Source organism: Phyllostomus hastatus, unplaced genomic scaffold (genome assembly GCF_019186645.2).
Source record: "Phyllostomus hastatus isolate PE091 unplaced genomic scaffold, TTU_PhHast_1.1 phas_contig_34, whole genome shotgun sequence".
In the NCBI taxonomy this organism is placed as follows: domain Eukaryota; kingdom Metazoa; phylum Chordata; class Mammalia; order Chiroptera; family Phyllostomidae; genus Phyllostomus; species Phyllostomus hastatus.
In genome coordinates this window covers 12,834,703-12,860,542 of record NW_025333857.1, presented here as the reverse complement: position 1 = coordinate 12,860,542, position 25,840 = coordinate 12,834,703, and the positions used below count along the sequence as shown (strand labels likewise).

At 41.5% G+C, this 25,840-nt stretch overlaps 1 protein-coding gene across 2 annotated transcripts in view; it reads left to right on the top strand.

The window, feature by feature from the left end:
- The window catches only part of ADAMTSL1 (ADAMTS like 1), a 924,426-nt gene that overhangs the window by 773,837 nt on the left and 124,749 nt on the right, over window positions 1-25,840 (top strand). For both annotated transcript variants that reach the window (XM_045840784.1, XM_045840785.1), the window contains 3 exons: window positions 8,766-8,945; window positions 14,233-14,386; window positions 15,228-16,353. In XM_045840784.1, the coding sequence (XP_045696740.1) occupies window positions 8,766-8,945; window positions 14,233-14,386; window positions 15,228-16,353 (1,460 nt within the window). The remainder of the gene's footprint in view (window positions 1-8,765; window positions 8,946-14,232; window positions 14,387-15,227; window positions 16,354-25,840) is intronic.

Here is a 25,840-nt window from a genome sequence, read left to right as displayed (position 1 = left end):
AGGCCTTCAAGGATGTCTTAGGAGTTTCTAGATGGACAAAGAAAAGCAAAGCATTGCTCACGGAGCGAAGGCCTGAGCAGAGAAGGCATCTGTGTGCCCAGAGACAGGTAAATTGCACATTGTAGCTAAAGCTCTGGTCTGTGGCAAGTTGGCAGGGAATGAGTCTGAGAAGTTCCAGACACTGAGGATTTCCTAAGGGCTTCTTGTGTATAGTAGCCCCCCTCATTACCAGGGGATAGGTTCCAAGACCCACAGTAGATCCTGAAACTGCAGATAGTGCTGAACTCTACAAGGGGGCACCCAAAAATGGGAATTTATTTATAAAACATTGTGTATTTATTCTTATGTTTAAACTTCAGTCACCTTCAAAGCACTCTCCATTTGATACAATACACCTACTGAGACATTTTTTTTCCACTGCTCACAACAGTTTTTGAACTCATCAATTTTGATGCCTTTTAATGCTTCTGCCATTTTTTGTTTCACCTCTTCCACATTGGCAAAATGTTTCCCTTTGAGGACTTTTTTTCATCCAGAGAAACAAAACAAACAAACAAAAAATGTCACTCAGGGCAAGATCCAGTAAATAGGGAAGGTGGGGCATGGGGTCATGCCACTTTTGGTCAAAAACTGCTCAACACCCAGTGCAGCATGGGCAGGTATATCCGTAAATCCCCATCAGGAAATGGGCAAGTGCATTGAAAACGTCTTCAAAAAAAATTCACTAAAGCCGAACACAGCCCTCGCCACAATGCCAGCTGGTACACTGATATAGATGGGTTTCTAGAACACTCATCTAGTGGTAGAAGCCTGTACTATAAGGGTCCCAGCTTCAGAAGATAATTCCAGTTTTTTGGGGGGTCCCCCCCATATATATACTATGTTTTTTCCTGTACACACATACCTATGATAATGTTTAATTTATAGATTAGGCACATTAAGATATTAACAATAACTAATGTTAAAACAGGACAATTATAATAATATACTAAAAGAAAAGTTATGCGAATGTGGGGTCTCTCTTCCTCTCCCTCTGTCTCTCTCTCAACACATCTTGTTCTATTGGTCGCACCTTTTGACTTAAGGGAAGCACTTTACAGCTTCTCTTTGGCATTAAGTAAAACAAGGATTACTTGAACACAAGTGCTGTGACACCACCATGGTGAAGTTGATGACCCCAATGCTACTAACTGACTAATGGGCAGGGAGCTTATACATCATAAAGAGGCTGGACAAAACACTACATCCCAAGCAAGATGATTTACATCCCAAGCAGGACAGAGTGGGATGTGCAAGATTTTATTATGCTACTCAGAACAGCAGAAAGTTTAAAACTTATGGATTATTTATTTCTGGAATTTTCCATTTGATATATTTGGACCATTTCAGTGAGTAACCAAATCTATGGAAAGTGGAACCACAGATAAAAGGAGACTACTGTAGATCAAACTTCAAATAAACTGGGTTTTGTGTTTTTGTTTTGTTTTGTTTTTTACTTTCTGGCAGCTGTTTTGTCATCATATTGTCACAGACTTTTGTACAGTTTCGAGCAATTATCTGAAGGTCTGTCCCTTAAATCAGATCCTCTCTGCAAGTCAATAACCCAGCTATGTTATTTTAAGTGAGTGGTCACACTCTATAGCACAATTTTATTACATCTCTACCCTTGAAGTAAGACCAATTATTTTCGTCATCTACTTCCTCAATTTGAAAGAGAAAATTAACCTCAATCTTTCCTTATTGCCACATTTGTTAAAAGGCTCTAACTGACAGCTTGAATTTGAGAGCTATTTTTATTCAACTACTTGTTTATTTTTGGACCATTTATTCAAATTGAATGGAAGCCCATGTGCCTCAGAAGCTATTTAGAAACAGAAACTTTTAGCCATCAAGCACTGGAGAGATCCGTACTACTACAAATCTGACATCACTAGTAAAGTGTCTAAAATGTCAGTCACAGGTAACAGAAACTTCAAGAGTATGTTCTTTATGCCTAACAAACTCAGTAGGACCCATGGGGAATTTACTATGAGTTATAATCAAAGGATTAGAAGAAAAGTGGTTTGATGTCATTTTGAGGTTTAGAGGATAATGATTTTATGAACCAGTCATTACTTCTGTCATAGAAAAATACACTGCATTTTCACTAGAGTGTACATATTTATGGATCATTTCAAAATATCACATACTTCCAGCATCTGTTATGAAATGTCATTCTACGGTTTAGCTCATATCCTGACCACTTCTTTACTGGGAAACAAACAAATCATTAACTTTAAAGAGAAAAAAATGAAAAAGGATGTGGATAAAAAAACTAGAGATGAAGTCATCTAATCTTAAGGTCTCTTATTAAAGATGTAATAATATTATACTGGGGAAAAGTTTTGATTGCTATTCTTAAACACTAATATGAGCTATAAGAGAAGCAAAATTGCTTCCTTCATAGAGCTAGTAGATTACAACTTCTGAAAGAGATGACAGCTACTTGAAAGAACTATTTTAAAAATAAAATAAGGTAAACAGGATAGAGACTGCTTTGGCTACTCTAGGTAGGGGGTTAGGGATGGCCTCTCCAAGCACAAGAGAATGGAATTGAACCTGAATGACTGGAAATTCTCAGCTACATGGAGATGTAAGAGAAGAATGGTCCAATTACAGAGAAAAGCAAGTGTGAAGGTCCAGTGGAAGAAACACGCTTGGCACTGGAGCAACAACGACAGCAGGGAAGAAGAATTGTATAAGATGAAATTGGAGAAGTGTGTGAGGTTTCTTGTTCACTGCTAGAACCTAGAACCATGCTTGGTACATGATTGGTATTTAATAACTTTCTGTGGAGTAAGTGAATGAAGTTGGAAGGATTTGACTTAGTCTTAAAGGTCCATCAGAGCAGAGACCAGAATATGTAGGGCTTTGCAGGGTAGGGTAAGAGTAGTAAAATTCCATTCTAATTACTAGGGGAAGCCATTGGAGTTTTTAAGGAGGAGGATTATGAAATATGATTTATGCTTCAAAAACATCACTCTTGCTAATGTGGAGAATAGACTGTAGGAAATAAGATGATATGCTCAATATCTTCCATTGTTTCTCTAGATCCCCTCTTTATCTTTTTCACCTGTATCTAGGAGGCTGGCCTAGGTAGACTCTCCCCTCTGGCTTCTAGTTGTGTTCAGCCAATGGGGTTTTCTGAAGACCATCAGAAAGAGAGAGGAGCTCTCTTCAAATTGAGTATGCTATCTATATCATGCGAGGAGCTAACTGAAAAAACTGGAAACTGAAAGACCCATTAGGAAGCTTACTAGTAGGGCTAGGCAAGAAATGATGGTATCCCAATTTATTACTTATTATGGAGAAAAATCTTCCTTATTTTAGAGGCATATCTGAAAGTATTTCTCATGGACTGGTCATCAGGGCAGAGGGGGTGAGAAAAAAAAGAAAAATCAAGAACTTCTAAGTTTTTGTCTTGAATATAGCACCATTAAATGAGTGGGGGAGACTGAGGAGAGAGCAGATTTGAGGTGATATGGGAGGGGCAGAATCATAAGTTCCGTTTTAGACATGTTTAGGTCAAGATGCCTATTTGCATTTAAGTGGACATGTTTAGTGTGGATAGGGGAGAGATCCGAGCTTGAGATTTAAATTTTTCAACTCATCAGTATAAACTTCTTCAGACAATTATGATTTGAACAAAATTACATTAAGTTCATAAAGAAATTTAATTCATAGAATAAAAAGAATTGTGTAAAACACAACCCCTGAATTTAGTGAATCCTTAGGAATCAGTAATTCACATGGTCTGTTGTCTAGTTATAAAAGAGTTCTGAAGATGGGCTGAACAATGGAGGTTATAATGAATCTGATAATAGAATAACTGGTTGGTTAGAAGTAAGAATTTGACAGAAATAAGAAAAGGCTGAACTTAAGAAATCATGCAAAAGACCGTAAAGCCAAATGTAAAACCTTAGTTGTCCTTAATAACAAGAAGTAAGTAAATGGAATTTTTAGCTGCTAATTTAAATTTCCTCCAACTCACAACTTCAATTCAATCCCACAAATACTTATTGAGGGTTTACATTCACAGAAGGCACTGTGCAGAACAGTGTGGGTACAAATGCATTCAAGATAACATCCTTTAAGAGTTTATTGAACTACTGCTAAACAAGAACTAAATAAAAGTTTGCATCTCTGATAAATAAAAATGCCAGGGAATCACCAAAAGAGACAGAGAAGCCAAAAGCCTGGTCCACTCCAAGCTTGAAGCATTAGCTTCAAAGCCATAGCTTTCTCCTTAATTATGGCTAAAAGACATGCTAGGCAAATCTTTGGAAGAAACTGTTTGAATCTGTGATGAGGAACAATTGGCTGTAGAGCACTGCCTGTAGTCTACCCACCCACCTGGCTTTTGGCACAGCCTAGAAGCTACATTCAAATGTAGACTTGCAGCACAGAAACCAAAGGGTCTAGGGAAAAGAAATTTCCAGGGCCTCCACAATGCAGATAAGTCATTTTAGAATGTTGGCCTCCAGCCTGGATCATGGGCTGGCTCCTACCAGCCAGGGACAGTCACAGAGTGGAGGCTGAGGATTGAATTTCAAAGCATTGCCCCTTCAGTGGGGATGTGATGGAGACCAGGCTCTTTGCAGGCTTAGGGCTCACAAGGCCTGGAGCCCTCAGCATGAAGCAGCAGTCAGAGTACCCTCTGTTGCAAGCAAAGAGTGGTTCCTGCAAGCACAGAAAAGAGAAACCAAGTTTGGGCTCATTCTTCAGCTGTATCCACCACCCCCACCCAGAGAACATGTTCAGCATGGGACCCTAATTCAGGAGCTTCACCTGTCTAGCCTCAGCTTCTTCATCTATAAAGTAGGGACAAGACCTAACCCATAGGGTGGTTCCACCTCATAGCCTTCTTTTATTTAGTGAGTAAGTAGTTGAATCTATCCATAAGAAAAATACATTTTTCCCCTATGAGACTCAATAAGGTTATTTTCATTTCAAAATTTTTAAATTTAAAATGCAAATGGGGCAGAGGGATTGAACAAAAAAGAGAAAGGAAAAAACTCATGGATACATACAAGAGTGTGGTAATTGCTGGGGAGAAGGGGGATAGGGGAGGTGGAAGAGGGTATAGTGGCAATAAATGGTGATGGACAGAGATTTGACTTGGGGTGGTGAGCACACATTACAGTGTACAGATAATGTGTTATAGAATTGTGTACCCAAAACCTGTATAATTTTGTTTTGTTTTTTAATATATTTTATTGATTATTACAGTTGTCCCATTCCCCCCCTTTATTCCTCTCTGCCCTGCATACCTCCCCCCCCCCACCTGTATTCACCTTACCCCCTCTTAGTTTGTGTCCATGGGTCCTACTTATAAATCCTTTGGCTTCTACATTTCCTATACTATTCTTAACCTCCCCCTGTCTATTTTCTACCTACCATTTATGCTACTTATTCCCTGTACTTTTCCCCCTTTCCCACCCCTCCCCTACTGATAACCCTCCATGTGACCTGCATTTCTGTGATTCTGTCCCTGTTCTAGTTGTTTTCTTAATTTGTTTTTGTTTTTCTTTTTTTAAGTTCAGTTGTTGATAGTTGTGAGTGTGTTGTCATTTTACCATTCATAGTTTTGATCTTCTTTTTCTTAGATAAGTCCCTTTGGCATTTCATATAATTAGGGCTTGGTGATGATGAACTCCTTTACTTGACCTTATCTGGGAAGCACTTTATCTTTCCTTCCATTCTAAATAATAGCTGTGCTGGTTAGAGTAATCTTGGATATAGGTCCCTGCCTTTCATGACTTTGAATATGGCTGTTCATCCCCTTCTTGTCTGTAAGATTTCTTTTAAGAAATAAGCTGATAGTCTTATGGGAACTCCTTTATAGGTAATTATCTCCTTTTCTCTTGCTGTCTTTAAGATTCTCTCCTTATCTTAATCTTGGGTAATGCAATTATGATGTGCCTTGGTGTATGCTTCCTTGGGTCCAACTTCTTTGGGACTCTCTGAGCTTCCTGGGCTTTCTGGAAGTCTGTTTCCTTTGCCAGATTAGAGAAGTTCTCCTTCATTCTGTTTTCAGATAAGTTTTCCATTTCTTTTTCTTCCTCTTCCCCTTCTGGCACCCCTATGATTCAGGTGTTGGAATATTTAAAGTTTGTCCCAGAGGTTCCTAAGCCCCTCCTTGTGTTTTTTAATTTTGTTTCTTCATTCTGTTCTGGTTCCATGTTTATTTCTTCCTTCTGGTCCAAATCATTGATTTGAGTCCCAGTTTCCTTCCCTTCACTGTTGGTTCCCTGTATGTTTTTCTCTATTTCACTTTGTATAGCCTTCACTTCTTCCTCTATTTTGCAACCATACTCAACCAATTCTGTGAACATCCTGGTTACCAGTGTTTTGACCTCTGCATCTGATAGGTTGGCTATCTCTTCATCGCTTAGTTCTATTTTTGGAGATTTGATCTGTTCTTTCATTTGGGCCATAATTTTTTTGTCTCAGCACACCTGTTACATAATAAGGGGCAGAGTCTTGATATTTGCCAGGGTTGGACAGCTGTGTTGTGGTAGTGTATGTGGGGGAGGGGTCCAAGAGGAAACAATGCCACTTGCTCGGCTCTTTCGCCAGTTTTCAGTTACTTCCCCCACTACCCACAAGCACATTGGGTCCTTCTGGTGCTGATTCCCAGTTGGGTGAGTTTGTGTACATTTTAGGCCCCTGTGGATTTCTCTAACAAACTCTCCTATGAGGCTGGAAGTTTCTCCCACCTTCTTAACCCACATAGGTTTTTTAGTCAGAGGCTTTGAGGCTTTATTTCCCTGTGCTGGAATCTTGGTTTGTGCAGTTTGTCTTGCTCCCCAGTTGTTCCTCCTGTTTTATCTGCATGCAAATATGGTATTGCCCACTTCACCAGCCACCACCTTGCCCTGAATCCTCTCTGCCTGGCTGCCTGTCTCTGCCTGGCTGCCTGTCTCCACCTTTCCTACTGGTCTGGATGAATATTTCTTCTTTAACTGCTTAGTTGTCAGACTTCCATAGTTTGATTTTCTTTCAGTTCTGGGTTTTGTTTTGTTTTTTATTTTGTTGTTATCCTTCTTTTAGTTGTGCAAAGAGGCACAGTGTGTCTACCTACGCCTCCATCTTGGCCTAAAGTCCTAACTTGAAATCTGTACAATTTTGTTAACCAGTGTCACCCCAAGAAATTCAATAAAAAGGAAAAATAAATAAACAAATACATACATACATACATACAAATGAAGGTTGTTCACCATTGCCTTGAATGGTTTGAAAGGTATAAACTTAAAAGACCTAATATGACTAAGTTGATAGCTTCTCTAACTTTGTTATTCAGTAGCTCTGGATTCTCAAGCCATTCACAGCTGCAAATAAAGGGCACTTTTCCTCCAGTGGGGTCCAAACAACCAGTGGTCCTGACAGAGGCCTCTCTGGGTCTCAGGATGTGCCCTCTATTTGTATCTCATTCCCACTGGACATTGTAGAGGGACATTCTTTGAAAGATGGTTCTCAACCCTGGTTTCAGAATTCCCTGGGAGAATTTTTTTTTTTAATTTAAAAAACTGATGTATGTTACCCATCTCCCAGAGTTTCTGATTTAAAGATTAAATTTCTGATTAAATGTGAGACCTCAGTAATTTAAAAAAAAGCTCAGGTGATTTAAAAATGCATACAAGGTTGGGACCATTGAGTAAGGGGTGAGAGCTGGGCCACAACAGCCTTGTGACTGTACTCAGGGATGTTGTATCAGCATCCTAACCTGAGCTGGAGTTATGAATGTCCCTTGCAGTTCTGAGTATAATGTCTCAGCATTCACCGTTGCCTCATAAGTTAGGGATATATCCCCCAACTAATCTGTTTATCTAAGTCATTCCTGTTCTAAGAGGCCATTGCTGCAGCAGGCACAGCACTTGGTCACCTGGGCATTTCTACTTCCAAGGGACTTGGGCAAATCTGGTCTATGGACTAAAAAGTCATGTGCCCAACTAAAATTTGAAGGCCTCTTTGCTATTGTAATGGAGTAGCAAATACTTGTAATAACAGCCAACACTCTGTGCTGCTGCAGGCCTCTCTCCCTCCTCAAGCAAGTGTATTATAACTATTAAGTTACAAGTAGACAGTGTGTTTGGGATCCTGCTGAAAACCACTGAAATATGGCTATTTTTCTTGTATCCCAAATTTCAATGGCTCTTGCTCCCACTGCCTAAGAAATCACAAATTCTGTAAGAAAAGTATTCCAGAGCAGTTCTTCAGAAAACCAGGCTCATATTTAATGCCCCTCCAGCGTGGTACAGTTGGGCATTTACACTTAGAGAGGGCTGCCTTCTCTGCAGGTTAACTCCCCCAGACTTACACTGATGGCAGGGGCTCTCTCTTGTTCATTCAGGAAGCAACACAGATTATTTTCACTGGATCATAAATATGTTTAGCACTCTATTATACTAACCTTTTAAACCAGTTGTCTTGGGTGGCTGCAAATCATCATTTAGAAGCAACTTTCTAAGATTTAAATGCTCTTGAAATCCTGGACACTCTAGTGAAATACTTGAGATTAAGAATGGGGGGTGTAGTAGGTCTTGCTACAAAATTTATTTCAAGGAGAAAAAGCAAAATCCTTTGGGCTGGTTCCTGGCTTTTCTTCTTTTTCTGGGTTTTTTTTTCTTCTCCTTTTTTCACTCTTTACCATGAAGGGGAAGGTAAAAATTGACACTTAAACACGCGACTTTCTTACGTTGGGTTGACTTTCCTTCTTTCCCCAGTGTTCCAGGACCTGTGGAGGGGGTATTCAGATGCGTGAGGTTCTTTGCAAGCAGCGCATGGCTGATGGCAGCTTCCTGGAGCTTCCTGAGACCTTCTGTTCAGCCCCAAAACTGGCCTCCCAGCAAGCCTGCAAGAAAGATGACTGTCCCAGTGAGTGGTTTCTCTCTGAATGGACAGAGGTATGTATAGTCCTCAGGAGGAGTTAATAAAAGAGATGTAAATAAAGATGAAAAGAAGCACCCTAAATGGATACATACAGAAGACAAGAACAAGTTGAAATAATCCTCCTAACATTATGGAGCAGTATTTTTGTAACCAATTATACCATACCATGTGACTAACTTTTAACTAGGCTACAGGGACATGAGTTGAGCGGCCAGCCCTTATTCAGCAATCCAAAACATGTGATTGTAAACAGGTTCCTTGTGGAACAAAACCAGGCCTTGCTCGTGATATTTGGGCCCAGGATTCTTCTCGGAACACAGGGTTCTTCTCCCCCTATCTCCATATATGCCTTCCTGACCTCCCAGAACCTCTTATTCCCAGATGTTTCTAGTCTCTACTCAGTAAGGGCCAAGCCTCTCAAGTTCTTCTCTTCCAAGTTACTGGACAATAAGGAACACGACTTACGAGGAAAAGAAGGCCAAGGAAATCTTGCCTCTTTACTGTCAGTTTTCTGGCTCCAAAACTTCAACAACTTCCCAGCAAGACAGCTTGATTTCCCCTCTTGTCTTGCATGTAGGGAGATGATTGCATCAGTATTCACGATTGCCTCATAATTAGGGATGTATCCCCCAACTAATCTATTTGTCTCAATCATTCATATTCTAACACTAGCATCAGTTCATTTGTTTACATCAAGCTTCAATTGATTAATTTTCAGCCCCTACACTTTTCTGAATTGCCTACAACATGCCCACATGTCTTCCATAGAGAAGCCTCCCCCCACCCCCAATTATTGCCTCACAAGCCAATTTAGCCAAGAACAAAATCACTAGGCCTGAAGTAATGCGTCAAAACCAGATTTAAGACCCTCCCTAGCATATGGCAGCTTTCGAACTGGCTTTGCTGATTCCATTGCCTTCTTTGTTTGATATACAGCTCACAGAATGAACTGCTGTTGGTTAAAATATAACACAGGACACTTGCTTCCACAGAGGGGGAAGCTGCCTCTGAAAGTTAAGATGCCAACTCTATCAACATAGTTTCTTAGAATTCTTGTGCCATATTTAGAGGAGTTCCATCAGGTGGGCCTGCTAAGGGCATTGCAATTGAGAGTTAATTTACATTGTCATAGGTTTTATTTTTTATTTTTATTTTTTATTATTGTTCAAGTACAGTTGTCTCCATTTACCCCCATCACTCCCCCCAACCCCAGCCATCCCCACTCCCCACCCTTGATCCTACCCCTCTTTGGTTTTGTCCATGTGTCCTTTGTACATGTTCCTGAAAACCCTTCCCTCTTTTCTCCCCATTATTCCCTCCCACCTCTCCTCTGGTTACTGTCAGTTTGTTCTTAATTTCAATGTCTCTAGTTGTGTTTTGCTTTCTTGTTTGTTTTGTTGATTAGGTTCCACTTATAGGTAATATCATATGGTAGGTTTTATAATTTAGTGGTAAAATTGCTTTCTAGTGGTATCTCACCCGAAATGTCTCAGAAGAGTAAATGTCATGTTTTAGAAACAGGATAAAAGAAAAAAGTGTATAAAATGAGTGTGTGTGTGTGTGTGTGTGTGTGTGCGTGCGCACATAAACGTGGCATTGACAATTTTTCCATGGAATGTTGGTTTGGGGTATGGCATTACATATGAAAAAAGCATAACAATGATAGCAGTACAGGATAGAGCCCGCATGTATTTGCCAAGTAAGTGGCTCTAGATGAAGACCCTCTCCCAGGGTGTATTGCAAAAGGCATTGCTTTCCCACATCCACCGATGATAGTTTGCCGTGAGTGAGATGCTGCCTGTGTGATTATAATTGTCCTCCCCTGTTCCTGGACTTTGTCATCTCTGAGCATATGGGGTACAATTGAGAAAAAGTTATTTTTGGCCTGCATATTTGAAAGATGGATGCTTATGGTTAGGCACTCAGGAAACGAGACTGCTGAAATGAGGTCCCATGGGACCCATTAAGTAAACAGACCCTTAGTACAGTGCCATGTCTGGTGAAGAGTTGAGACTGACAGGCAAACTTAGGTTCCAATGCTGACTCTGCTCCTGTACTTATTCGTTGTACTATTTTGCATTCCCACCAACAATGTATGAAATCTCTAATATAACCTCTCAATCATTCCTATTCCTGTTGGCCTAGTTACTTGACCTTTTTGAGATAATAATAATGTCTACCTTGATGGTTATCAGGAGGCTTAAATTAAATGATGCATATAAAGTGCTTTGTGCCTAGTAAAAGTTAACGATAATTATAGTTATGATTTTCTTCCATCCCTGCTCCTTGTGAGGAAGAAGTAATAAAAAGACTTACCTCAACTGGCTGGAAGCAGGGTCATTGTGGAGACCACCCCAGCCTTTGCCAGTCTTCCTAAGAGAAGGAAGTTGCATTTGGGAAACTAGGAATAGTTAGTCCCTACCCAAGGAATGTTATTATGTTTTGAGTTATCTGGGTTGATGAGTGGAAATTCCAAACACTGGGGAGGAGCTGAGAATGACGGGAAGTAGTATCACCAATTCAGTGGTATGAAACTCACACTGGTGCTGTACAAGAGTGCTCCTGCAGAGGTTCAGAGGCTTCAGTTGGCCCTGTCATCCCAACAGCCCTTCTCTGGGCCCTGTGGCTGAGATAAGACATGCATTCCACACCCCCCACAAGACCCCTTGGAGAAAGGAAGACCTGGATGATCTACGAGCGTTTTTATCCTCACTATCTGGCTCTGTCTCATGGTTACTGCACAGAATCCCTCAGAGACAGAGTTAAGCCAAAGGTTTAGACACTTCAGATAAAATTACTCTCAGATTCTATTCTGAGAATAAGACACTCAAAAGACCTTACATTTTTTTAATTTAAAAGAAACCCTTCCATATCCTGAAAGAGTTGGCTAGTACATATTTTAAGTCATATATTTGGGGAAGTTTCCCCCAACCAAAAATAAATAAATAAATAAAAGAAATTAAATCCTAGTAGTAAATTTTGAAGCTAGAAGGAACTTAGAAGATTCTATAGCCTAGCTGTTCTTTTAAAAATTAATGTCACAGAACTTTGTTTTAGGTTGACATGTTACTATGAAGCCAAAATTCTAAAGCATATCAAATCAGGGCTGTTTTGGTTGAAGTGTGGGTAGGGAGGTCCCAGATTTCCAATGGTTGAGTCTCTAGCTCCCCTGAGAAGCCCCTGAATCACTTCCTCGGCATAGTTATGGAACACGGTTTGAAAATCCCTGCCCTCGCTTTGTTTCCCTATTTTAGAAATGTGGAAGTTGAGCCCAGAGAAAGATCGAGACTTGAACAAAATTATAAGCCAATCCCCTTCACATGTGGTCTATTTTCCTATTTTTCTACTTAGCAGCACTAACATGACCACGCTTTCAAGTAGCCCAGGTTCTTTACCTCCCTCCCGCCTGACCCCTGAATTTGTGCTGTCATCTGTAATAAAATCAGGGCCAGTGGATTGGAGTCTATGATCATTAGGGAACAACACCAATGGGTTTGGCTCTCATCCCTGTTTTTTGCATTTTAAATGTCTTTTAGGGTAGCGTGTATCATAGAACTTTGCATGGAATATTTTGTTTCAACAGGCTAGCATGTAATACTTGAAAAGGTAATATTTGGGGGGTTTTTACTGTCATTTTTCAAGTTAACGTGGCGCATTGCCATGACCCCAGTTCAGGCCTTTATCATCTCAAGCCTGGACTACTGTGGCAGCCTCCTTAACTGATAGCCCTACCTGCCATCCATCTCCTACTCCCATCCCTCCCAGACACTGTTGCCAGATTAACCTTCTCAAAACACCTCTTTCATCATTTCACTCCTCCCTTCAATGGCTCCTCATTGCTTTATGGACCAATTCCAAACCTCCTGTCTAAAAATTAAAAATCTCCAATGTCTGCCCCAAACTACCTCTTGAACTCCTGACACTCTCAATGTGGTCCTTCTGCTCTAAGAGGTTTAGCTCTGCCCCCAAACCTGCCTTGGGCTTCTGCACTGAACTGTTCTGTCTTCGTTCTGGATGTTTCCCTGACCCACATGCTTATTCCTGGCCCTCTACACCTATCGAGACTCCACCCATCTTCAAGACCTAGGTAGGAAATCCCTAGTGTACCAGAAGCATTCAATAGTTGTTAGTATTAATTTTATAATGCTTCACTTGCCTTTTGATTTTGTATGTTTACTAAAATTTTTATTACTATTTTAACTCTTTAAATAGCTTCACTGAGGTATAATTTGAATACTATAAAATTTAATTTAGCATAATGTTTCCAAGGTTTATTCATGTTGTAACACATAGAACTAGATTCCTTTTTATAGTAGAATGACATTCCATTGTCTAGATATACCACATTTTGTTTACACACTTAGCAATTAATGGACATTTGAGCTATTTCCCCTTTTTGCCTGTTATGAATATGCTGCTGTGAATATTCACATACAAGTCTTTGTGTGGATCTGTGTTATTTCTTTTTCATAGCTACTAGGAGTGAAATTGCTGGGTCTCATGGTAAATTGATATTTAACTTTTTAAGAAATATTAAACTGTTTTTCAAGTGGGCTGTACTGTTTATGTTTCTACCAGCAATATATGAAGGCTCTAATTTTTTCTACATCCTCTTCGATACTTATTATTATCTGTCTTTTTTTATTATGGCCATTCTGGTAAATATGAAGTGGTATCTTATGGCTTTGATTTCCATTTCCTTAATATACTCTTTCATTTAAATAATGCACTTGGAATTTTTCCCTTCATTTGATAACAGCTCCTTAACATAAGGAACTACCTTGCACATCTTTTCTCTGTAGTATCTAGCACCCCACCACAGATGAAATAGATATGGGACAATTATCTGATGCTTGACATTAAAATATTTTATTTGTGAAGGAGAAAAAATTAGCATTGAGTGTCATTTCTGTGTGTGACATTTAAAACATATTATCTCATTTAATTCCCAACTTTGCAAAATAAGCACACGAAGTGAAAGTAGCCTCAGAGAATTTAAATAATTTGCCAAGTACTGAAATCCTGAACTCCATGTGAACACAGGACTCTCTAACTCTGCACTCTAGAGCCTAGGCCATATAAGTAAAACCAGTAAAATATCTACAGGGAACCTTAGAGTAGAATGTGGCCACATTATAGACATGTCTTTCCACATTGCCAAGTAATGAATATTTCTCTAAGTGGCTATTTCTTTTTCATACAACTTTTCTCATATTTTGGTGATTTTGAGCACTCATACAAAAGCCCATTGGCCTATAGTGTCCTGCACTTACATGCACTTGGCCTTTCTTTCCCCATCAGTGTTCAACGACCTGCGGCGAGGGCACCCAGACTCGAAGTGCCATTTGCAGGAAGGTGCTGAAAACCGGGGTCTCGGCTATTGTCAATTCCTCCCTGTGCCCGCCCCTGCCCTTCTCTTCATCAATTAGGCCATGTATGCTGGCAACCTGTGCAAGTGAGTACTCCAGAGCTTTTGGGATGAAGAGATGAAGCCCCATGGAAGCAGGTGTAGCCACACAGGAACCTTCCCTAAACCCAGGCCAGTAGGAGATTGTTGGGCCCTGGAGGGCAGCAGGCTGGTGAGTTCAGCTAGAGAAGGAAAAGGAATCTTAATTACATGTGACCAGGTGAAATTCTCTTCTCTCCTGGAGAAATAGTTTGTAAGAGGGGGAGCAAAGTTCACTTGCTGGCATATGGAGATCAGGAAGCTGGAGGCAGCATATTAACTAATGAAGTCTAATGCTATCCACTCTGGGGTTTTAAACTACTCTGAACAGATTTGTTCTCTCTAACTTTAATCCCTAGAATTGTAATACTTCTGCGCTCTCCTCCTCAGTGTAATCAGGGCCCTGGTGCTCTGCAGATGCAAAGGACAAACATTGAAAGGGGGACACTCTCCTTCCCTTTGTCCTCTGCTTCTTTTTTATGATGCTGATTTTTTTAAGTCCTTTTACTGAGAGGAACTGCCTTTCCCCAGGGACCTCCCTTCATCTACAACCCTGCATCTCAGCTTCTTAGGGGCAGAAAGAGCCAGCAGGGTGAAAGCAGGTTGTGCTCCAGTTTGGGATTGTGGCAGCACCTTGATGGTCCATCCCTGGTAGCCAGCTCCTCCAGGGAAACACAGGAGGTCAATGAAGGCCCAGCCAAAATCAACTCTGAAGCACTGTCTTCCCCTCTTCTGCCCCTGCATCTCTCTTTCTGTTCTCTTCCCCCTCTCTTTTCCCCTCTTTCTTGTCGCTGCATCTCACTCTTATTTTTCTCTTCTCTCCATTTATCCGTCTTCCCTTTCATTCCAGGGCCCGGGCGGCCATCCACAAAGCACAGCCCACACATTGAGGCCGCAAGGAAGATATACATCCAGACCCGCAGGCAGAGGAAGCTGCACTTTGTCGTGGGTGGGTTCGCATACCTGCTCCCCAAGACTGCTGTGGTGCTCCGGTGCCCCACACGGCGTTTCCGCAAGCCCCTCATCACCTGGGAGAAAGACGGCCAGCACCTCATCAGCTCTGCCCACGTCACCGTGGCCCCTTTTGGCTACTTAAAGATCCACCGCCTCAAGCCCTCTGATGCAGGTATCTACACCTGCTCTGCAGGACCAGCCCGGGAGCAGTTTGTGATTAAGCTCATTGGAGGCAACCAGAAGCTTGTGGCCCGGCCCACGAGTCTGAGGAACGAGGAAGAGGCCCTCCGGGTGAGGAAGGCCAACCCCAAGGAGGCCCTGCAGACCCACAAACACCAGAACGGAATCTTCTCTAATGGCAGCAAGGCTGAGAAGCGGGGCCTCACTGCTGACCCAGGGAGCACCTATGATGACCTTGTCTCTCGGCTGCTAGAGCAGGGGGGCTGGCCCGGAGAGCTCCTGGCCTCCTGGGAGGTCCAGGACTCTACTGAAAGGAACACGTCCTCAGAGGAGGATCCGAATGCTGAGCAGGCCCTCTTGCACCTGCCCTTCACCATCGTGACCGAGCAGCAGCGCCTGGACGACATCCTCCGGAACCTCTCCCAGCAGCCAGATGAGCTTCGTGATGTCTACAGCAAGCACCTGGTGGCCCAGCTGGCCCAGGAGATCTTCCGCAGCCATGTTGAGCACCAGGACACACTCCTCAAGCAGTCTGAGCAGAGGATTCCCCCCGTGGCCATCCCACCTCGCAAACCTGTGTCCAGCTTCACCAGCATGCTCCGGTCCTCCTCCTCTGGAGAGGCAGCAGGTGGCTCCCGCCGGCCACACCGCAAGCCCACCATCTTGCGGAAGATCTCAGCTGCCCAGCAGCTCTCTGCCTCGGAAGTGGTCACCCATCTTGGGCAGACTGTGGCCCTGGCCAGTGGGACACTGAGTGTGCTTCTGCACTGTGAAGCCATAGGTAATCCCCGACCTACTATCAGCTGGGCCAGGAACGGAGAAGAGGTTCAGTTCAGTGACAGGTGAGCCTTGCAGTTGCTTGGCCTCGGAAGGGAAGGGGGCAAAGAGCCACATCTTTCCAAGGTACCTTATTCACTCTTCTTTCAAGGTGTTTCTGAGGGTAGGACTTAGAGCTCTGGGCTCAGGGATCGCATCCTGGCTTTCAAGCCCTCTGTCTGCAATGATAGACTGTTGGAGCAAAGACAGGTATTTAATTTCTCTAAACTGTATAGTCTTATCTTTATAAGGTAATAGCAACAATGCCTACCACCCTGATCCCTGTAGGATCCCAAAGATTAATGAGATACTCATTGGGTAGCTTTGAACTTTTGGTAGAAAGCGATAATTTCAGGATAAGGCATTGTTACATTGCCACCTTGTGAGATTCTGAACTATTGGGTTGGCCAAAAAGTCTGTTACATTTTTTCTGTAAAGTAAAAGACACTTTTTCATTTTCACCAATAACTTTATTGATGAAACTTTATTTGGATAGTTTGAGTATGTTGGCTATCTCCCACTATTGGCTTCTAGTGGGTAGATGCCAGGGGTGCTGCTAAACATCTTCCAATGCATAGGACAGCCCCACAGCAAAGAATTATTTGGCCAAACTGCCAGTAGTATCAAGAAACCTCACAAACTACTTTTCACACATTCAAACAGTCACAGCACCTTCTCTGTACACTGCACAAATCTTTTTTTTTTTTTGCATTTCAGTTGCATTTTTACCTTTCTTGAAATAATAAAGCATAAAACACCAAAAATGTTGCTTATCTTCTTCCATCTTCAATGTTAAAATGGCCGCATAAAAATTCACCAATTCTGATTTTTTTTAAATGCATGCTGATATGACAACTGTCACAATACAATCTAACAAAATTGTTTCAAATGTAGTTAAAGACAACTTAGCACAACTAAAGCCATCATATGGGGAAAAAAAGGTAATGAACTTTCTGGCCAACCCAATATTATACATCCAGACCTTGTCTTCATGCGTGTGGTCTCCAGGGCTGGGGGAAGTGCAGCCAGCACTTGCTGCTCCTCGTGGGTGAGCCTGTCCTCTGTCCGGGCTGGACAAGACTGTTTGTTCCAGAAGCTTTTATTCCTGTCGGACCTATGATTAATCGTCTTGACATCTCTTGCTGTCTCTGTTTTGATGGGATGACAGCATATATTACTTACTGATTTCCTTGAGCCATAGCCATTGGTGATGTAAGATCAAGAGCAGTGTTAGAAGTAATGATAATAATGTTTTTGAATACCATGTGCCAAGCACTCTGCCATGCTTTCTACATACATTGTCTCTTTTAATCTTTACAGTGGCCCTGACAACAATAATTATAGCTAGCATTAAATAAGTAGTGACTACCTGACACACAAGTGTGCACTCTTTATGTGCCCCATCTCACTGAATGTTAACAGTAGCCCTGAGAAGTGGGTACAATTTTTATTCACACTCTACAGAAGAGAGCACAAAGTCAAGCAACCTGCCAAAGATCATATTTATTAAGTGGTAGAGCCAAGCTATATGACAAAAGTAAAATAGATCATTACTTGAAGAACCATAGACTATGGATGGGAGAGGAACCTTTAAGGTCCTCCAGTTCAGAGTCCTCATTTCAACTTTTTATTATCTCTGAATCCATATAGAATGCTCTTTTCATTAAATAGACTTCTAAACACTATTATTTGGCTACTCTCTTCTCTGGTTTGCTAGCTTTAGGTGAAGAAAAAAAGAAGCCAGTATTTATGGTGCCAGGCAATGTGCCAGGTTTATTTCTATGTAACTACATTTGTTATTTCAACAATCTGCAAGATTGACATACATTATCCTCCAGTTTTGCAAAGAAAATCAAAACACAGCAACTCACCCAAGATCACATTAGTAAGAGCCTGACCGAGGACTGGATATCAAGTTTACATGATTCCAACAAAGATTTGGTGAACAAAAGTGACATCCATCCTGATTGCATCTTTTGTGCCTTTAATTTGTCAGTATTGCCTCTCAGCCTTGGTACTTACAAATAGCTTTAATAAAAGTGCTAAGTGTTTTTCTATGTGCTCTTACTATATACCAGACCACTGTGCTCAGTGTTTCAAAGACATTCTTATTTAATAATTTTTTAAAAAAGCCTATGGAGCAAGTACTACTGTTGTTACCACACATTGATAAGAAAGCTGAGGCGCAGATGGTGGACCCGCACAGAAGCACAGAAGACAAGGCAGGAATGCAGGCAGCATATTGCAGAGCTTGTGCTCCTAACATCGCCATTGCTTGCAGCTGGGTCCTCCCTAGCTCGTACTTTCCATGATCAGTTTAACTGCTATGATCCCTGCAATTCTTTACAGAAATCTTTATAACAAATTTGTGGGTCAAGCTGAAGTTGCAGTAAATTCCCTTGAGGCCACTGGGACACTGAGAGGCAGCTCCCATGTCAGGCCCCCAGGATGATGGGGGCTGGCTGAGAGTGGTGCCTGGTGCTCGGGTGGGGGTGTGCTGGAACTCACCTCTATCAGTGCACCCATCTTGCCCAAATCATGTCATGTCCTCCACCAGCAAGCCAGTTTCTCAAGTGCAGGTACCATTTTATTCATAACCCCCAGAACTTATTGCCCAGGTTTGCTACCATTAGGATTGAAGGGAGTAGTGACTGGCTATGTGAGGGAAAAAGTGAGAATTAACATTTCTTGACTAAATATTGATACGTACACTGGGCCTCACAGGTTAGCAACTTTCATAGCCATCATCTTAGTTAATGTCTGTGTGAGATATAAGCTGTTATCCCTACTTCAGAGATGGGGAAACTGAGGCCCCTGGACTTAAGAAACTTGACAATATTAGATAAACTAGTGAAAGGCAGAATCAAGAGATCAGATTCAAAGCCAGCTCTGCCCAACCCAAGCCCATGCTGTCTGAGCAAATGAGTACATTTATACTTTTATGTATTAGTACTTTGCCAGAGATCCCAAGTTTCCTCAAGACCCTTGCTGATTTCTGTCCTCTGTTTCCAGGGTCTTTCCTTTGGATAGCACCTACCTTCTGTTAGAAAGCTGTAGAACAAGGCAGGCCATGAGGAAAAAGGAGCAGGTCCTTTGGACTCCCCTGTCCTGTGCCTGGAACTGCAGGGAGCATGTCGAGGGCAGGGCTGACTCAGAAGTCCTGACTGTTCCCTTGAGTGCTGCAGAATTTTTAATGATTTTTTTAATTTAATGAGTTTTTAATGAAATCCAAAGGTCATGACCCATCTAAGTCGTCTGGTGATCAGAGAGAAGATGTGCAAGGAGCTAGATGAGGACTGAGGGCCCCAGGCTGATCTTGCCAAGGCCCTTCTCTTTCCATGACCTTAGTCCCAGTGTTTCAGAAGTGAGGGGGGTTGTCCCAGGTTGCCTCTGAAGTCCTTTCCATCACCACCTTCACTCACTCGCAGAAGCTTGCAGAAGGTGAAAACCCACCTGCGGACAGGGGACGGGGAGAGCCTGCAGTGCAGTAACTTAGAAATTTGCTGCATGAGTCATTTCTGAGTGCTCCACAGAACAGGCTCATTGGTCACGTGAGTTTGGGATGCGCTCACTTAAAGCTGAACAGATGTATTTACTGCTGGGCTTTACTTCTATCTTTAATATAGCGCTTGTTTTTTATTATAAAAGTAATAAAGGGGCTATAAAACAATACAAATAATACCAAAGTCTATAAAGTAAAAATGCAAGTCTCCCTCAGCCCCCAATCTTATTCCCCAGAGGCTGTCACTCCTAATAATTTGGTATACATCCTTTTGGAATTTTTATATGTTTCATTATATTATTTATTATAAAGCATACACATTTAAAATTTGGATTTTTTTAATGGGCTATTACTCATGCTTAGAAATTTGATTTAATTGTATGCACCAACATGTCAGAAGAAACATTTCAGAAGAGTATGTAGAAATTTATATCATCTTTTTTAAACAGGTGATTACTGTTCTTAAACGCATTTAACTACCCCCCAATTGAAAATTATTTTGGTTTTTCCCTTTTTTAATCCTTCAAGCATTCCAACATGTTGTGACTTTCCTGGTAGACAATACAGTATGAGTGTTTTTCACGTAATTCTTTGATCAATGAAAAATTTTTTGGCCTTGTAATCTCAGGAATACCAATAATTCTTGATGTAGGACTTAGAAACACTATTTTGTCTTTTAATTTTCACTCTAGCAGGCATTGAGAGTCTAACCATAAAGACTTTCAGATTAAAAAAAAAGCTTCAGGAGTATCTTGCTAGAGAAAGACACAGGGCAGCCAGGTGGGAAGGGTGCTGAAGGTGTCAGGCCCAGGACAGCAGAGGGCAAATCCTGCCTCTTCAGTCACTGGGTCACTGGTGGGAGTGGGAGTGGGAGTGAGGAGCATTAGGAGGGAAAGCACACGAGGGGCATGGCCAAATATAGTTTTACAGTATCTTCCATTGTCAAGATTTTTTCTAGACCTGTCCTTGGCAGATCTTTTTAATGCAGGTTAATGGCAAGAGGTAGGGAAAAATAACAGATTTTCATTTCTGATCTTTGACATCATAATTTTTCCATTTTACTTAAATGACAAGTAAGAAATATGGCTGGAGTTTAGTTTCCATACAGTTTCCCAGGTACTTTTTGAGAAAAGAAAGGGAGTGAATCTGCACAGAGCGTGCACGAGGCTCGGAGCTGCCGCTGGGACAGCTTTGCCATGGGCTGTTGGTGACCTCTCTTGTGTCGGGTTTCATTGCTTGTCATCATCACTGTGCTCAGCAGTGGTTCAGACATGTCCATTTATTTTCAAACAGGGAAGTGCTGAAATGCTGTTTGTAGTTCAGTTAGTCTGTTTTTGCTTAGTACCCAAATGTATCTTTCTGAAAGAGTGCAAGACCCAGCTGGCTGTTGGTTGGAAGGACTTTGCAGTGTATTCACAGATATCCCAAACAGTCTGAACCACAAAGATAGGTCGAGGTAGGTTTTAGGATTTATTCTGAGTACCACAGGGACATTTTGGAGGCCATTAAACAAGAAATTAAGCAATCTAATTGCCATTTTTATAGACCCACACTGGCTATTTTGTGGCGAGTGTAGAGGAGCATGAGTGGAAGCAGGTTGTGGACGGCTCTTTGCAGTCATCCCTTCGACTCCACAAATCCTTTCTGAGTGTTATAGAGCGTGAGAGGCACCAGACAGTGGGGTGATGAACAAGGCAAGATCACTCCTGTTAGAAACTAAGAGACACACAAGTGCTGGTGGAGGATAGAATCACTTAGGTCCCAAGTTTGTATTAAACTGCAATGGACAGAATACTTCTTTTTAAACTTTTAAAAGTGGATAGGGGAGGGGTTCTCAAATTCAGCATTACCAGGAAATGTTAGAAATGCTGACCGCTCCATCCTCCCCTACCCCAGAAATTCTTTCTGTAGCAGTGCCCCACAATTTGCACTTTAACAAGCATGCCCGGTGATTCTGAGACCTGAGGTTCAAGGACCACCTTCAAAAAGTGCTGAGAAAGAAAAGGGGAGGAAGGTGAACCTCAGAGTACAATTATACACTTGTTATTAGCTATTTTAAAAGACTTGGTAGATGCCCATTGGAAGAGAAGTATTCTAGCCTCACTTCATGGGCCTGGTGCATTAATGGTGCCTGAGTGGTTTAAAATATTATTCTTATAGCCCTAAAGCAGCCAACTTATACACGAGAAATATTTCACATGTAGAAGGCCATCTTAGGTACCCTCTGCCAAGGTTGTTAATTATGAATTTTTTAAAGTCTATTTAACATTTCCACTCAGTTTATAATAAAATTAGCTTCTGTTTGCCCACCTTGTAGTCCAAGGCTGCACACAACATACACTTCTCTTGGGAAAAGGCTCCTCTCCCCCTCCCCCCAAAACATGTTACTTCTTGTTTGTTAAAAAGAAGCAAGTTGTCTCTCACAATATCCCTTATCTAATCTGGTCTATCAGCAACATTCCATAGAGGCTAAGCACTTCTTCTTAAAAGCAAGTTTTGCCACTTTAGAAACTACGCACACCTGGTTTGCTTCCTACTTCTCTGGATATTTTTTTCTCAGCCTCCTTTGTGAGTTTCTCTTCCTCTACCCAACTTTTATCTACCTGCTTAGGCATCTCCCTCTATACACAATAATGATTCCCGTGGCCCAAACTTTCCCCCATGTACCATTGATTCTCATATACCGAGCACCACACCAAGGCTCTCTTCTGACTCAGATGCAAAACTATCTACTGGACATCCCAACCCACATTCTCCACAAATAGGTCAATTCACTGTATCTAAAACTAAACTCCTAAAACCCTGTCTCAGCAAAGTAAACCCCATCCATCCAGCTTCCTGAGCCAAAATATCTGTAGTCTGTTCTAGCTTCTCCGTGGTTCTTACATCTCTTCACTTTTCTCTGTTCTCACTGCCTTACTTTGGTTAAGCTGTGTGAGCGCTAGACGGTTGCAACAGCCTCCTAATTCTGTATTTGACTTCTCTAGACCAGGGATCGGCAAATTATAGCCAGTGGCTTTTGCACTTTTTAAAGGGTTATTAAGAATGGCTTTTAAAGAGTTATTTAAACAGCCATTGAAATTGAGCCCAGAGCTGTTAAATTAACTTACTCAAGGTCTCACACTTAGTAGGTGTTACAGCCAGGATTTGAAGCCAGGTTACTTAAGCGTTATTAAAAGAATAAATTTTACATTTCTAAAAATAAACAAACAAAAAGTAGAATATACATCAGAGACCACCATAGGTTGCCCTCAAAGCCTAAAATATTTACAATGTGTCCTGTTACAGAAAAGATTTACTGTTTCCTACTCTAGATCATTTGATATCTACTACAAAAGCGTCTTTCTAGAAAAACTGTCCATGGAGTAATCATGCTTAAAATTCTTTTAATGGCTTGCCATCACATGAGGATAAGTTCCAGCTGCCTTAGAATGGTACAGAACACCTGACATCTGCCTGCCTCTGTCACTTCATATTTCTCCATGCCCCTACCTCACCCCACTGAGCTCTGCCCTTCAGTAGTACCCAATTACTTGCTGTTTACAGATTTGCCTGGAGCCTCTGACCCACTTTGTCTGCCTAATTCTACCCTTCCTTACAGGAGGGTGGGTCAGGTGACCTCCTCCACCACCTACATAGTATCCTGTGCATAGTACTCTATCTCAGCCCAGCACTGTGTATTACAATTAGCTAGATGTTTTTCCATATTACCATCTGCATTATGTTAATCTTCCTCAAGGACAGTTTAAGAAAGTCTTATTTTATCTACAATTCCAAGAACATAAAAGACATTCAACATACGTAAACTAATGAATAGAGGAACAAATGATGGATCCCTGTAATGAGGAGGGAGGTTTCCTAATTGCTGGAGAATGTAGTTTGCATCATTTTGCATAATCTGGATTTCTAGTATTCAACATACAATTGTGGCAGAGTTCCAGAGCTGTCCCCACTCCCAGATCAACCTCTCTGCCTGGCCCAAGTATTCTCTAGAGAAGGGCCAGGAAACTCTGAGGATCTGTGGCTCACAGATGTACAATTTGAAAAGCACTGCATTAGGGTGAATAAGTGCAGAGAGTAAATGCCTGAGGGCATCCTTTCTCCGATCACATTCAGGCCAATGGAGAAATCATTATAATCATCACTAACGTTTAATGAGCCCTTGCTTGGAGCTAGGCTCTGTCCTAATTGTTTTACAGGTGTTCATGTATTCTTACAATAACCCTTTGAGGTTACTATACCAATTTTACAAATGTTGAAGCGAGTGGTGATTGCTGTGGGGAGGAGGGTATGAGGGAACTAAATGCTAAAGGAAAAAAATAATACAATAAAGATTAAATTTTAAAAAAGAAATAGAAGCACAAAGATGCTAGATTCACTTCATAAGTAGTAGCATAAGTAGTAGAGTTGAGATTTGAACCCAAAGCAGTCTGGTTCTAAAGACTATTTCTTTTTATTGATTTTAACCTCAGTTGAATACACGGACTTGCCATTGTTTTTGAAAGAAGCCATTGGGGTCAGCTAGACCAGCATAAATTAACATTCCATTTTCTGGCCAGCTGGCTTCCATCTATGAGGCTTTTGTTTTTATTTTGGCACATCTGTTTGAGGGAGAGCCCTTTCTTCTACTGGGTGCTGTACCTTTGCATATACACTGAGCTGTAAGTACGCACAGTGCTAGGTACATAAAAGGCACTCAGTAAACATGATGATTGTTGCATCTGTGTTTGTGTCTCTTACTGTGCATGTTTACAGTGTTGATGGCTTGTGCCTGTGTGTGTGAGTATGTGCATGTTTACAGCCCTAGACCACAAAAGCAAAATGAAACAAACTGTTCCATGCTTTTCAGTTACACTGTGTAAACACTGAATACTTACTCACTGGGCCATCCTCCTCTCTACTACATTTTGAGTTCAGACCCAGGCAAAAGCTAACACCCACTTGCATTAAGACAGAGGGCAACACTAGCCAAAGCATCTATGAAGTAAGTCTTCCCCACTTCTAATACCAGGAGGCTTACATAATACAGACAAATGCACAAGGTGGGGTGAAAGCAGGTGTGCAGTTGTTTGTATGGAACATAATACAACAATTAATATTAATGTAAGAATAAACTGTGTTTCATGTCCTCACGACAATAAATCTACTTTGCCCACCCTGTACGTATAGTGTTCCTAGATCTGAATCCAACTCTAGGAACAATGCTTGTAAGGACAATGCTGACTTCATTGGAGAAAAGAAAAGCCAGATTGCCCAAAATTGGCACTAGACATTGAATTACAAATTGGAAAGGAAAGCTGAATGAAGATTGATCCTTTCCTCCCAAAAGTTTCTACCTTGTGATCCCTAAGCCCTTTCCTGTTTTATTCCTGAGTCTGCCAGATTCATGCTGATCATTTCTGAACACCCGCTTGGTCAGAGGGATGACCTAATGGTACATCAGTTAGCACAGAGGATGGCCAACAGTGGTGGAAGGACAGTAAGGCCAGAATCAGAGTACCCAAGGCTCAAATTCCAGTTCAAATCATCATACCTGCCCTGCAGATGAGTGAGGATGTGAAGAACAGATACGTCTGTAAAATGCCAGGTTCACAATGGACACTCATTTATCAGTATCTATGTTGTTGTCAGGTGGATATAAGGCCAATATAGCACAGTGCCTTCCAGCACATCACAAAATATGGAGCTTTATTCTTACTTTGAGGAACACCTAGGCAGTTGTTCCAAGAGTTGAGATACAAAGTTATCTTGGAAAACACATTGTGATGGAGAATTATGAGCCTAAATCCAGGCCATAGGAAGGGATGCTTATATTCTACTGACAATTTTTGCTATCATTTCAGATCTGGTAAGAAAGAAATCTGTATGTTTCAAATGCTTATACTTTCCAGAAAGCTTTGGACAACGTTCCAAAGTGGTGTTGAATGGGAGATGAATTAAGGTGTGTTTGGAAGGCTTGGGCAACAGAGTATCCATAGATGGAAATTTCTCAGACTGGAAGAGAGCATCAG